The sequence below is a fragment of the Arachis ipaensis genome, chromosome B03, assembly GCF_000816755.2.
Source record: "Arachis ipaensis cultivar K30076 chromosome B03, Araip1.1, whole genome shotgun sequence".
In the NCBI taxonomy this organism is placed as follows: Eukaryota; Viridiplantae; Streptophyta; class Magnoliopsida; order Fabales; family Fabaceae; genus Arachis; species Arachis ipaensis.
This window is the reverse complement of record NC_029787.2, coordinates 128,930,633-128,944,399: the sequence shown is the minus strand read 5'-3', so window position 1 is coordinate 128,944,399 and position 13,767 is coordinate 128,930,633. Positions and strand designations below refer to the sequence as shown.

The 13,767-nt window shown below is 37.1% G+C and overlaps 1 protein-coding gene across 1 annotated transcript; it reads left to right on the top strand.

Moving 5' to 3' along the window:
- Positions 449-5,672, top strand: LOC107631736 (dual specificity protein kinase shkC; the record flags this gene model as incomplete). Its single annotated transcript, XM_016335275.2, is given in 12 exon segments — positions 449-994; positions 1,417-1,491; positions 1,597-1,701; positions 2,316-2,401; positions 2,654-2,774; positions 2,945-3,024; positions 3,163-3,225; positions 3,343-3,464; positions 3,790-3,875; positions 4,395-4,519; positions 4,602-4,733; positions 5,217-5,672. Coding segments are annotated over 12 exon segments (1,443 nt in total). The 3' UTR covers positions 5,224-5,672.

The window sequence follows — 13,767 nt, the reverse complement described above, 5'->3', positions numbered from 1 at the left end:
GTAATTGATACGCAAAAAGAGATGACATGTGTTGTTATACTCGTTTCTCATGATAATGCATATTTTATCTAGTGTGTCTTCTAGTCACCACCATTATTATTAGAACTCATCCTTTCCATTATGCCGAACTAATCATCATTCGCCCCAAAATATAATTTAAAAAAAAAAAAGCAAAAGAATTTCAATTACTTATTTTTTTATTCGTTCTTCTTCTTCTTCATTAACTTCACCCTCCCAAATTAGCAAACTCACGCAAACATTTTCCTTTCTTTTTTAATAAAAAAAAATAAATAAACAACTAAATCAGCTAAAAAAACCTTACTCCATTGAATGTTGAATTGAATAAGATTGGTTTTGTTATGTTGTTATTGTTGTTACATTCATTCGTTCATTCATTTTCTCTTTTAAGTCCAAGCATGTAGAGAGAGAGAGAGTAGAGAATCGGAGATTATTATCTGCGATTGATTTGTTGATTGGCTGAGAGATTCTTCGATCTGAACCGTTCGATCGACCGGAGACAACGAAGGAACGGACAGACGGACGGTCAATCGCGATGGAGAGCATTGCCGCGCAGCTGAAGCGCGGCATATCGCGGCAATTTTCGTCGGGTTCGCTTCGTCGGAACATGAGCCGCCAGTTCACGAGACAGGCGTCGCTGGACCCTCGCCGGAACAATCTCAGGTTCAGCTTCGGGAGGCAGTCGTCGCTCGACCCGATCCGGCGAAGTCCGGTGACGCCGAGGGACGGGGAGGACGACCAAGAGCTCACGGTTCCGGACAACCTCGATTCCACCATGCAGCTTCTGTTCATGGCGTGCAGAGGTGACGTTAAGGGCGTTGAGGACCTCCTCAACGATGGCATCGATGTAAATAGCATCGATCTCGATGGACGCACTGCGCTTCACATCGCCGCTTGTGAGGGCCACGTTGAGGTCTGCGCTCTCCTTCTCAGCCGCAAGGCTAACATCGACGCTCGGGATCGCTGGGGCAGCACGGTAATTTCCTACACTCACTCTCTTCTTTCCATCTTCTTTTTCCGATTATAGAAAGTTGACTAGATAGATTCTCACTCTCTTCTGACTCGCGATCTTATGCAATTATTATTGGTGGCACTTTTTTTTTTCCTCCGAATTTTGTTATTGTTTTTCTCTCTGCTCAATTATTTACATTTACATTTTTCTAATATATAATGTCGGATAATAATTTTATTTATTTATTTTTATCTTTAGGTTTTTATATAATTTAAAATAAGTTAATCTGAATATGTCCAGAATTTAATAATATAGTACTATCTGAAATCAATCACGATGTCAGAGCCTCAGAGTCCGTTTATTATGCTGAAAATTAGAAATTAGATTTTCGGCAACATTTTTTTTAGAGGAAAAATTTAAGGTGTAATGTATGAGTTGATTTGCAGGCAGCGGCTGACGCCAAATATTATGGAAATACAGAAGTTTATTATATGCTGAAGGCCCGTGGAGCAAAAGTGCCGGTATTATACCCTTTGTTTTACTGATATCATGTATCTGCAAAATAAGGTCGAAGTGAATTATTGCATCGAATTTGGAGACTTATTGAATAATCTTTGTTGTGTTAGAAAACCAGGAAAACTCCAATGACTGTTACAAATCCTCGTGAGGTTCCAGAATATGAACTCAATCCCTTAGAACTCCAGGTTCGGAAGAGTGATGGAATTTCAAAGGTATGCTCTTTCTTTCTTCAATATTTCTTAGAATAAACTTTGACTTCGAGAAGTTCAATTTTTAATAAAATGGATGTGAAAGAAACAACTGTCTCAATCTGGCAAAATATAGCATTTTTTTTTCATACTATATTCATAAGTAGAAATTTGATTCAATTTTTTTGTAGAAACATCCGTATAATTATTTAGTATAATTAGTTAGAAGGTAAATAAAAAAAACTGAGATAAAATTCGTATTAAAAATGCTGTGTATAAATACATAAATTGTTTTATACATTTTTAATATGTATTTTATACGTGATTGATTTAATGGTTAATTTTTATATACATATAGCATGATTGTTTGATATTTATCGCCTTAATTTTCATTTGACCTGTTAATTTTTGTTGTTTGGATTTGCTTCATACGAATACAGGTGGCGTCTAACGTATAGTGTTATTTTCCCCAATTTAATGCTTTTTCTTATGTATGAAGTTGTCCAATACTTGTTGAAACTGAGTTCACTGGATCTACAAACATCTTGCATGATCAAGCTAAATATCAATATATGACTATATATTAAATTTATAAGCTTGAGTAGTTCATCACTCATCTTTCATCGATCTCTTTGTAGGGGGTATATCAAGTAGCTAAATGGAATGGCACAAAGGTTGCAGTGAAGATACTAGATAAGGACAGTTATTCAGATCCTGATAGCATGTATGTATACACATCTCAGCAATATTCCATATTTGTTTGTCTATGTGTGTGATATGCTTCTTGTGACTCATGATTCAACTGGACCATTCTATGCTTATCCTACTTGGCTATGATTTTGTTTATCTGCATTTTTTACTACTACTTTTCTTTTTGATTTCCAGTCAAGTTGATGACTTAAATTGCTCTTTGTTTCTATAGTTTTAATTGCTTAACCTTGGCACTGAATTTTTATTATTTCTATAATTCACTCAGAAATGCCTTCAAGCACGAGCTCACGTTATTAGAAAGGGTACGGCATCCTAATGTGGTCCAATTTGTTGGAGCTGTCACTCAAAATGTACCAATGATGATTGTGAGAGAGTACCATGCTAAGGTAAGCTTACCCTTCTTTCATCTCTCTCTTTTCCAGAGGTGTTCTTGATGAGAAAGGGGAGAGAGAAGGTGCAGGTATCAAACAAGAAGGAGCATGAGAATTAATACATCTCCATCAGATGACATATATCCAACTTACTATACAGTGCTCGTACCTATGTTAATTTTCAGGGTGACCTTGCAAGCTATATTCAGAAGAAAGGCCGGCTTTCCCTATCAAAAGTTCTACGGTTTTCTCTTGATATTGCTAGGCAAGTACCATTTTAAGGAACTCTATGCTGCATGAAATCTTTCAGAACAAGTCTTTACAATGCATTCAATGATTATAGATTTATGCAACATTCTTCCGGGTTATTTATATAAGATATTTGATAATTTATTGTTAGCAGGGGAATGAACTATCTTCATGAATGCAAACCAGAACCAGTTCTCCACTGTGATTTAAAGCCAAAGTAAGACCATTTAAAACAATTTGGTGTCTATTTACAATTTAGAAGTGCATTTTAATTTAAAATTTTCTCATTGGGATTACTGTTCCTTTAATATATGAAATTTTGGTAAGGTGCCAGAAATATTTTGCTGGATAATGGAGGTCAACTAAAGATAGCTGGGTTTGGAAATGTGAGATTATCGCATATCTCACCTGATAAAGCAAAGCTGGCAGAGCCTGTCTCCAACATTGACCTTTTAAGTAAGTTTTAAGTGCCAAAATCTTTTAACTCTGGTTTCATATCCTTCCAAATTGATCGGAAGTTTTCATTCTTCTGTTGTCCATTCATGCATTAAGAGTGTTTGAATTTGTAACAGCTATTTAAAAGTTGATTAGTATTTGGAGGCATTTGTAACTGACATAGTAGGCGCTTTGTGCAATGTTGTTTGGGAAAATCCAATTGTTTGCAAATTATAGAAAGAAAAAAAAATTAGATATGAAAAATGTATTTGTAATGCTACTACTGCTACTGAACACTGGAGTTGCTAATCTATATATATCTTTTCTTGTGGTTCAACAATTGTAGGCGTGTACTTGGCTCCAGAGATTTACAAAGATGAAGTATTTGACAGAAGCGTGGACGCATATTCTTTTGGTCTCATCTTATATGAGGTACCAACTATTAAAATTTTGATATATTAATTGTTATATTACTAGATTTGCCAATGTTGAAGGTGATTTTCTCGAGATTCTTGTTTTTTGAGCTTTGAGAATTGGGACACCATCCGGCTTTGCGAAAGCCATCTGGATGTGAGTGTAATTGGATCCTGGCACTTAATTGATGCACGTAAGTGGAAAAATTATGGGCTGTTCAGTGGTCATTACTCATTAGCTAGAGATTTTGTCTAGTGACAAGCACACCATCAACAACTGACATGAAAACCAAAGTCATGAGTTCATACTGAGTAGTTATGCATTGGTGGTATATGTTGGGGAAGGGATGAGTTTGACAAAAAAGATTGTCTTCACATCTATTCATAACGTTCATTTGTCTCCCTTATAGTCCTATTTAAGGGGATGTTGTTCCTTAGGATTCCTGAGTTCTTAATTTGGTAGTCCCTTAATATTCCTGATACAGTTCTAATTTAATGAATACCAATTCCTTTTGTATTATTCCTTCTATGGACCCAGATGATTGAGGGTGTACAGCCCTTCCATCACCACTCTGCGGATGAGGCCTTGAGAATGATGTGCCTAGAAGGGAATAGACCACCATTCAAGGTCAAAGCAAAACATTATCCTCCGGATTTGAAAGAGTGAGTGAATTTTCAAGTAAATAAAAGGTAGATCTTCATTTTAATTGTAAAGGTGTCTTGTCTTACTATCATGGTGTTGCAGGTTGATTGAGGAATGTTGGGATCGAGAACCTGTTGTCAGGCCAACATTTTCCCAGGTCATTGTACGGTTGGATAAAATTGTTTCAAATGGTTCGAAACACGGATGGTGGAAAGATACTTTTAAACTTCCTTGGTATGTTTCCTATTATCATTATATAGATTTTAATTTCTTTGGAGTAATTGTAAGCATGATAGTTTTCACGTATACTTTGAACTACTAGAATTAGTCACTCTCACTCCCATGCGTGAAATGAAAAACAAGAAAGTTGGACAGAATATAGCGAATTAGCGATGATGAATTAAATTTTTGAAATTTGTTGGTTGGGGAAAAACTCACTACAAATTTGTGCATTACTTACTTTTTACCTTGAATGAAATAAGACAAAGGGATAACGAAGTGAGGTTGCACAATTTTCTTAGAATCTTCATTTCTTCTAAAGTTAGGTGTATATGATAGGAATATTTGCTTTGGACCATTTTAGTTGGGTTTGAGACTTTGAGCAATGATTTTTGTATAGAGGACATAACGCATAGTATTTACTGTTCCCTTCATTAATGAACTGCTGCTATTGGGTTCTCACCTGGCATTACCATGTGAATATTTCAATATGTGCAGGAAATAAATAACAGAGGAGGAAGTACCACAGAGCACAAGAGGAGAAAGACCGAGGTTCCATCCTCAGATACGATTTGTGAGGCTCATATTGATGTATAGTTAATAGCCATTGCAATTAATAACTTGGGAACTCAAATAAATATGATTGGATTTGAGCATAAAAATGAAACTCCTGCGACTTCACTTCCGTTCTCCGTCCGATAGAGGGAGAGTTTGGAACAGCTCCTCTTTGTAAACTAAAATGTTTCATAATTCATACGGTGTAGAGATCCTTTACTCTCAGAAATTTTCTGATGATCCACTGTATCTTTATGTCCTATACATATTTTAACTACTACTACTACTTGTTACTGTTTGCAGTTTGCACAATATATGCTTAGATATGGACTCTACTACTTTACTCTCTCGATAAGGATCAGGTATCTTTAAGCAAATTAATAAAGATAACATCCCATATATTACATTCTCTCTTTTCAACTTTTCTTTTAAGCATAGTCGTTCTCGTATTCTTTCTACCTTTTTTTCTCTATTAATATAAACAAACAACTCAAAATTAAAAGCTACTTTCATTTAAAATAATTTTGACTAATACAACGGGCAAATGACGGAGATAAATCAAATGCATGGATAAATTACGTATGTCATTCAAAGCAAATATAATGGTACCTGGATCTTCCAAAGAATATTACTATATAAATCGAATCACCATAATTCGAATTATAATTTCTAGTAGTAATTTGAATTAGGCTGCAAGATTTACTAGAAAAAGTTAAAATACACGTAAATCGAATTAGATCATTTCAATTTACATAAGATCTAAGTAAATCGATACAGGTCCCATAGATTTAGTAAGCAACGCAGCAGTTTCACTTATTTATAGTAATTTGAATAAGAGAAGTTCAAATTAACCGAAGGTTTTGTGTCCATAGTAATTCGAATTTAGTGGTTTCGATTTACGTAAATCTACCTCCCCTAATTCAATTTATATAAAAACGAATGCTCAATGTAAATCTACTTGTCCTGTTTCGATTTACATGTACGGTGGCTATATATAATTCAAATTCACTTCATTTGAATTACATTTCACTACCCCATACCCCACTAAATTCAAAGAAAGTGACGCAGTCTATCAAAATGAAAGACGACCCAAATCGAATCTACCGCTTGAATCGAGTCGCACATATCGTTGGTAGCGTGCATGACGAGGTTAGTAAAATAAAATTTAAATTTTATTTTATTTTCTGTAAGAAATAAACTATGTGTTAGTTTTGTTAAAATCAGTTAGAACTTGTTTATTAACATGATTAGAATGTGTAAACTTCAAGTAGTAGTTAGAGGTTTGATTTATGGGTAGCAGTGTGTTAGAAGCTACTTACTGATATTAAATTGTTTAGAACTTGAATATTATAATTGATAGAATTTGTAAATCTCAAATAGGGGTTAGAGTATTGATACAAGGATAGTAGTGTGTTAGAGTATACAAATAAAAATGCATGTTACAAAAGGGATTCTGCGAGTTTAATAGAAATCTGGCTAAAGTAATTTTCGATGTAAATGATCTGTTTTAGGTAATTTATCTTTTGTAAAGTTTTATGATTGTAAGAGTATTTTTTGAATGTCATGCAGCCCCATTGCTGCATCTTGAGCAAGAGGAGACATCATGGTATGTCGTTAGACGATAGGATCATGCCGTACGTCCAGATAGCTGAGCTGGTCTAGTCAATCCGATAGGCAATCCGATTGGCCCAGTCACACATGACCAGGTCTTCAGAGCGGAGGATGTCAAACCAGTAGTCGAACTCGACTTCGGTATTCACATAAGCAGCATTCACTAGAAACCTCCTAGCAGTTCGCCGCCACATGTCGGATGCAAAATGCCCTGTATACATTAGGTGGAAACCAACCCCCATAAGGAGCCTCTAGTGCAGCCTTAATCCCGTTGTGCCTATCTGATATAACTAGAATGCATGGTTGAGGCGTTATGTGCTGTCGAAGGTGGGATAAGAAGAACGACCACGACTCTGCATTCTCACCCTCCACAAGTGCGAAAGCGACAGGAATGATATTGGAATTGCCATCCTGAGCAATCGCAACTAGCAGTGTACCACCGTATTTGCCGTACAAGTGGATCCCGTCGACACTAATCAGAGGCTTGCAATGTCGGAATGCCTCAATACACGGTGAGAAGGTCCAAAAAAGCCGGTGAAAATATGCTTGCTCCTCGTCCACTTGGCCACCCAATCGCACAGGACTCGTCCTCAACACTGCAACACTACCCGGCATCTCATCTGTACATCTAGCACTCATCGCGACAACTCATCATATGACTCTTTCCAGTCTCCGTAAATCTGAGCCACGACCTTCTACTTAGCCATCCAAACCCTCCTGTAAGTCGGTCTGAAACCAAAATGGACTTCTGTCGCATTCTGAAGTACCTTGATCGACACTACAGCATCGGCTCTAATCATAGGCAGTATGAAAGCCGAGATCACATGGTAATCTAGCCTCCTGTGATCACTGGATATCGAGGTAGCCAGACAAGTATGCGGTCCATTGTACCGTTTTACCTCCCAAATATCTCTGTGCTGTCGGAGACTGATACGAATCAACCATGTGCATCCGTTGCCGAAATACTTACACTTGTCATGGTACTTGCGGTAATCGGATTCCAACACTTTATACCCAACCCCACGTTGGATGTTGTAAGTCTCACGCTCAACACGGCCTCCTCTTTATCCTGAAACTGCTGACCAACTTGAAACTCAACTAGTCCTCCTGTATCCTGTATGTCTCTGGTCCCAAATCCGATAGGCAGGGCAGGTTCTCTCTGTTGTCTCATGGCATCCAAGTCCAAAGATAAAAGTGCGGGAGGTACTGCGGAGTTCCTGAACTAGCTGCTCCACCACCCCCAGCTGGAGTTTTCCTCGCATCCTCATCATTGCTATCATTGGCAATCGTGGCGGGCTCCACATCATCATAATCCTCATCCCAAAATACATCTTCCACACCATCCGGTGCTCCACCCTGTCGGGATTCTGGTACCACATCATCAATGCCATCGCTATCGCAACATCAACTACGGGCCCAGTGTCAACCCTTTCTCTGTCACGAGTGCGGTTTAGATCAGCAGTGAAGGATGGGAAGGCCACCAAAACTGCCTCAGGCTCAATCACGGGCAGAAATGAAGAGACACCAACAGGCCTCGAACTAGAGCAGACTGCTGTGGCTGAAGGTAGAGAATTCCAGTTAGAACCTCTTGAACTAGAGACCACATCCACAAGCTTGGCCAACAGCTTAGGGGTCCTCACCTCTGGGAATTACCGACGACAATGGACAGAACTTCCAAATCTTTGTCGCTGTCTATGACGAACGAATCATACTTCACATCATCCCGCAAAACGGATATCGGAATTCTGTAGAATAACCTCTCCACCCGTTTCATGCCTTGCAGCCCCAGTTTTCAGATTATAGTATCCTGAAACTCGTTGAAGGTTTCATGAAAACACTAAGCGGATCCTTATCAGTAAACTTAATTCTAAAACACGTTTTTTTTCTTAATCGACCCTTTATAGTGCACCAAAACTAAGAAACTCTCATCAGTAGCCATTGTGGGGCTCACTATGATGAAGAATTCACATTCCACATCTATTTATATACATTTACACCATACTAAATTGAATTACCCAACATCCATTTATATATATTACTGAAACTACAGCAAATCTACCTCCCCTAATTTGATTTATTTATATTGATCTCGACGGAGGTAAATCGAATTAGACTACTTCAATTTACTTGAAAACGTACAAACCATGCATAAATCGAATGGGGCTAATTCAAATTATATGGAAACCTAACAATACATACATAAATCGATAGAGCCTAATTCGATTTACATACATCTTTACTAAATCGAATTTTCCTCTTTCAATTTATATAAAATTGTGCTAAATCAAATTTGTCTGCTTCGATTTACATAAAAATGTCCTTAAGGATATACAAGTAACGATTTTATATTTGAGTGATTTGCGTAATTTATCTCAGTCCCTAATACAACAATATCTTTTGCAAGTGAGTTTTTTACAAGTTGCGAAATAATATTTCTATTTAATCATTCACTTAAAAGCTAACTAAATTTTAAATTGTTCTCTAAAATAATAATAATAATATGAAAAGAAGATGTGAATGTAGTTGTTATTGTTGATGATAATTGAATTGAAATTCTACAAACGTTTATATAGTGGTTATATGCTATAATTTCAACGGATAGAAATAAAACCTTCCTATAATAACTCTTAGCCTTCCTTTTCTTTCTCTCTCCCTCACAATTCTCCACCTCGTTCACAATTTGAAATCTATGTAAATTTTGGACGATCAAAGAATAGTATTTGTATTCGGTTGCATCATTTGACAATGACTGCCTAACATGGAACAATATTAAGCAATTTCAAACAGTGTTGGAACTTGCTTCCTGACACCATTTTAGTCAACATGTCAGCGGAATTTTCATCTGTATGTACTTTTACAAGAGAAATGTCACCTTTCTCCATAACATCACGCACGAAGTGATATCTAACATCAATATGCTTGGTACGAGCATGATGAATCTGATTTTTAGCCAAATAAATTTCACTTTGACTATCACAATTCAGATCCACGCAATCTTGCTTCAACCTCAAATCATCTAGAAGACCTCTTAGCCACAATGCTTCTTTCACCCCTTCTGCTACTGCCATGTACTCAGCCTCTGTAGTAGATAGTGTCACTGTAGCTTGTAACATCGATCGCCAACTAACTGGAGCACCATGTATTTTATATACATAACCAGTCGTAGAACGTCTTCTATCTAGATCACCAGCATAATCAGAATCAACAAAGCCGCTGATTTGACATGATTTTCCACTAAAGCATAAACCTGTGTCAATGGTGCCCTTCAAGTTTCTTAATATCCACTTGATTGCTTCCCAGTGTGCCTTACCCGGGTTTGCCATGAACCTGCTAACAACACTTACTGCCTTTGAAATATCTGGGCGTGTACATACCATAGCATATATTAGGCTACCGACTGCACTAGCATAAGGTACATTTTTCATGTAAGCCTTATCCTCTGATGTTGTGGGAGATTGTTTACCAGAGAGCCTAAAATGTGGAGCCAACGGCGTTACCACTGATTTAGCATTTTTCATTTCAAATCTTTCAATGACGCGCTCAATGTATCCTCTTTGGCTCAAGAACAATTTTTGGCTTGATCTCTCCCTTTTAATTTCCATGCCTAATATTTTTCGTGCAGCACCCAAGTCTTTTGTTTCAAATTCTTTACCAAGTTGAACCTTTAACATATCTATCTCTACCTTGCTCTTAGAGGCAATAAGCATGTCATCCACATACAATAGAAGATAGATATAATCACCTCCAGGAAGCTTACGAATGTATACACAACAATCATAATTACTTTTGGAAAAACCTTGTTTTAACATAAAGAAGTCAAATCGCTTATACCATTGCCGAGGAGATTGTTTCAATCCATATAGCGATTTCCTCAAGCGACATACCTGACTTTCTTTACCCTCAACCTTGAAACCCTCAGGTTGATACATGTAGATTTTTTCCTCTAAGTCACCGTGTAAGAATGCAGTCTTCACGTCTAGTTGTTCCAACTCAAGATCACCATGAGCGACAAGACTTAAAAGCACCCGTATGGAAGTGTGTTTCACCACTGGAGAAAATATCTCATTGTAATCAACACCTTCTTTCTGTGCAAATCCCTTTGCTACTAACCTAGCTTTGAATCTTGTATCATCTGACTTAGTAGGATCTTCTTTTCTTTTATACACCCACTTACAACCAATTGCAGTCTTTCCCACGGATAATGGGACCACATCTCATGTCTTGTTCTTATGAAGAGATTGCATCTCTTCCTCCATAGCGACCAACCAACTCTCTCTATCTTTGTCTTTGATAGCATGTTTGAAGGTGACCGGCTCATCATCCTCCACTGAGAGTGCATAATCTACCAAGTTTAGCTGCCCATAATGTCTCAAAGGCTTGTCTGACCCGAACTTCTGAACAAATTTATAATTTCTCTTTGGCCTAGTAGATGCCAAAGAATCCTGTTGCTGCTGTTGTAATGCATGTGCATTTTCTCGCTGAATTTCCTCATGATCAAGTTCATCCTCTGCGTCATCTCGAGTAGCATTAGGATGCTCCACCTGAATATTATTAGAGTCTATTTATTGGTATTTAGACTCTATCTCCACCACTTGAGTATTTGAAGTTTTTCCAACATCACCATCATCTGGCACCACATCTTTAGACAAAGCTACCATAGATCGTTCATCAAAGGTAACATCCTTGTTAATTACAAATTTAGAATCATTTACACTCCAAAGGCGATAGCCTTGAACCCCTCTTGGATACCCCAAAAAGATTGCCTTCTTAGCTCTATCATCAAGCTTATTATCTTTGACATTATAATAGGCTGTGCATCCAAAGACTCTGAATTTCTCGTAATCTGCATGTTCCCCTGACCATACCTTATAAGGTGTGTTTCCATCTAGAGAAGAATGTGGGGATCGATTCACTATGTAGCAAGCTGTAGCAACCGATTCTGCCCACATTCTCTGCCTAGCCCGGAATTAGAGCGCATACACCTTGCCTTCTCAAGTAGCGTACGATTCAGTCGTTCGGCGACTCCATTCTGTTGTGGTGTTTCTCTAACTGTCCAGTGTCTTGTAATGCCTTCTCGGTCACAGAACTCCTTGAAAGCCCTATCCGTGTACTCTGTGCCATTATCAGATCGTAGAGTTTTCAGCTTCCTACCTGTTCGGTTTTCAACCATTGCTCTCCATCGCTTAAACGTATCGAATACCTCATTTTTATGTTTGAGGAAGTAAATCCAAACATACCTGGAATAATCATCAACAAAAGTAACAAAATACCTGGAACCACCCTTGGAAGTAACTTTAGCCGGGCCCCAAACATCAGTATGCACGTAGTCTAACAACCCTCTGCTTTTATGCTTGCTTGTAGAAAACTTCACCCTATGTGCCTTTCCATACACACAATGCTCACAAAATTCCATTTGTAGTTTCTTCATATTCTTCAGCAAACCTTGTCCACAAAGCAATGATAGACCTTTCTCTGACATATGTCCAAGCCGCATGTGCCATATTCTCGTGCAATCTGTTTGATCTCTACTTCCACCGATTCCAACTGCTAACTCACCTATAACCGTTGTCCCCAAAAGAAAATAAAGATTACCGTGACGAACTCCTTTCATCACTACCAAAGAACCACGAACAACTTTCAGTACCCCATTTTTCGCAACTATTTTGCAACCATTTTTCTCCAACAAACCTATGGAGATCAGATTTTTCTGCAAGTCTGGAATATGTCTCACATCCTTTAAGGTTCTTACGACACCATCATGCATCTTGATTCTTACAGTACCCAACCCCACAGTTTTACAAGCATGATCATTTCCCATTAAAACTGTGCCACCATTTATGCTTTCATAGGTAGTAAACCACTTCCTATTTGGACACATATGGTGAGAGGCTCCTGAATCAAGAATCCACTTATCGAAGATTTCATAAGATTGTTCTGTCACAGAGTAACAATCTTCCTCATCATTTGAGACGTAGCTTGCTTCTTGCTTTTCTTTTGGGTTGTCGTTGTTCTGTTTCTTGAAAGTTATCTTCTTATTTAGACAATTTGCTTTGAAATGTCCACCATCACCACATTTAAAGCATGTTTTCTCTGCGTGAGGTTTAGATTTTGGCCTAGACTTTCCACGCTTATTACCTTTTCCTCTTTCATTAGTCCTTCCTCTAGCCGCGAACAATCCTTGTGCTTGATCATTATACTCTCTTTTTGGTATTGGCTCAGAGTCTCATACACACTACATTTAGCAGCGACATGTATCGGATTTAAGATTAATTGGCCTTAAAATTAACCCTGACATCAACCTTTGTATAATGGGCTCCCATTTCAGTCTACAGTCTACACAACAGCATTCCCACTGTTGGGCTTTCGCAGCCATCACGGTATCACAGTTATTTATTATTATTTTTAAGGGGGTTAGAAAAAAAAAATAATCATTTTTTACCGTGAAAAATTTAGACGCCAACATTTCTATCTATGAAAGATAAAAGTTGAAATTATATTCATAAAAAATAAATTTGTACACACAAAATTATTTAAATTCTATAAAATTAAATACAATTCTTAAATTATCTTCTAATATAACTTAACTCTAACCTCTAATTTTACTTCACACTACCATTTCTCCAATTTTAAATTTTACCACTACTTTATGAGTAAAAAATAATAATTATAGAAAGTAAAAAATAAAAAAAATAAATACAAAACAAAAAAATTAAAAATTACAAAATTTATATTAAAATGTATAAAAATTAACAAAGTACTTGAATGAAAATGATAGAATTTAAATAACAAAAATAAAAGTCATAATTAAAATTATTAAAAAGAAAAAAGATATAGAATTAGATAAAATTTTTCAATATTTATATAAACTCATGACTCATATTAT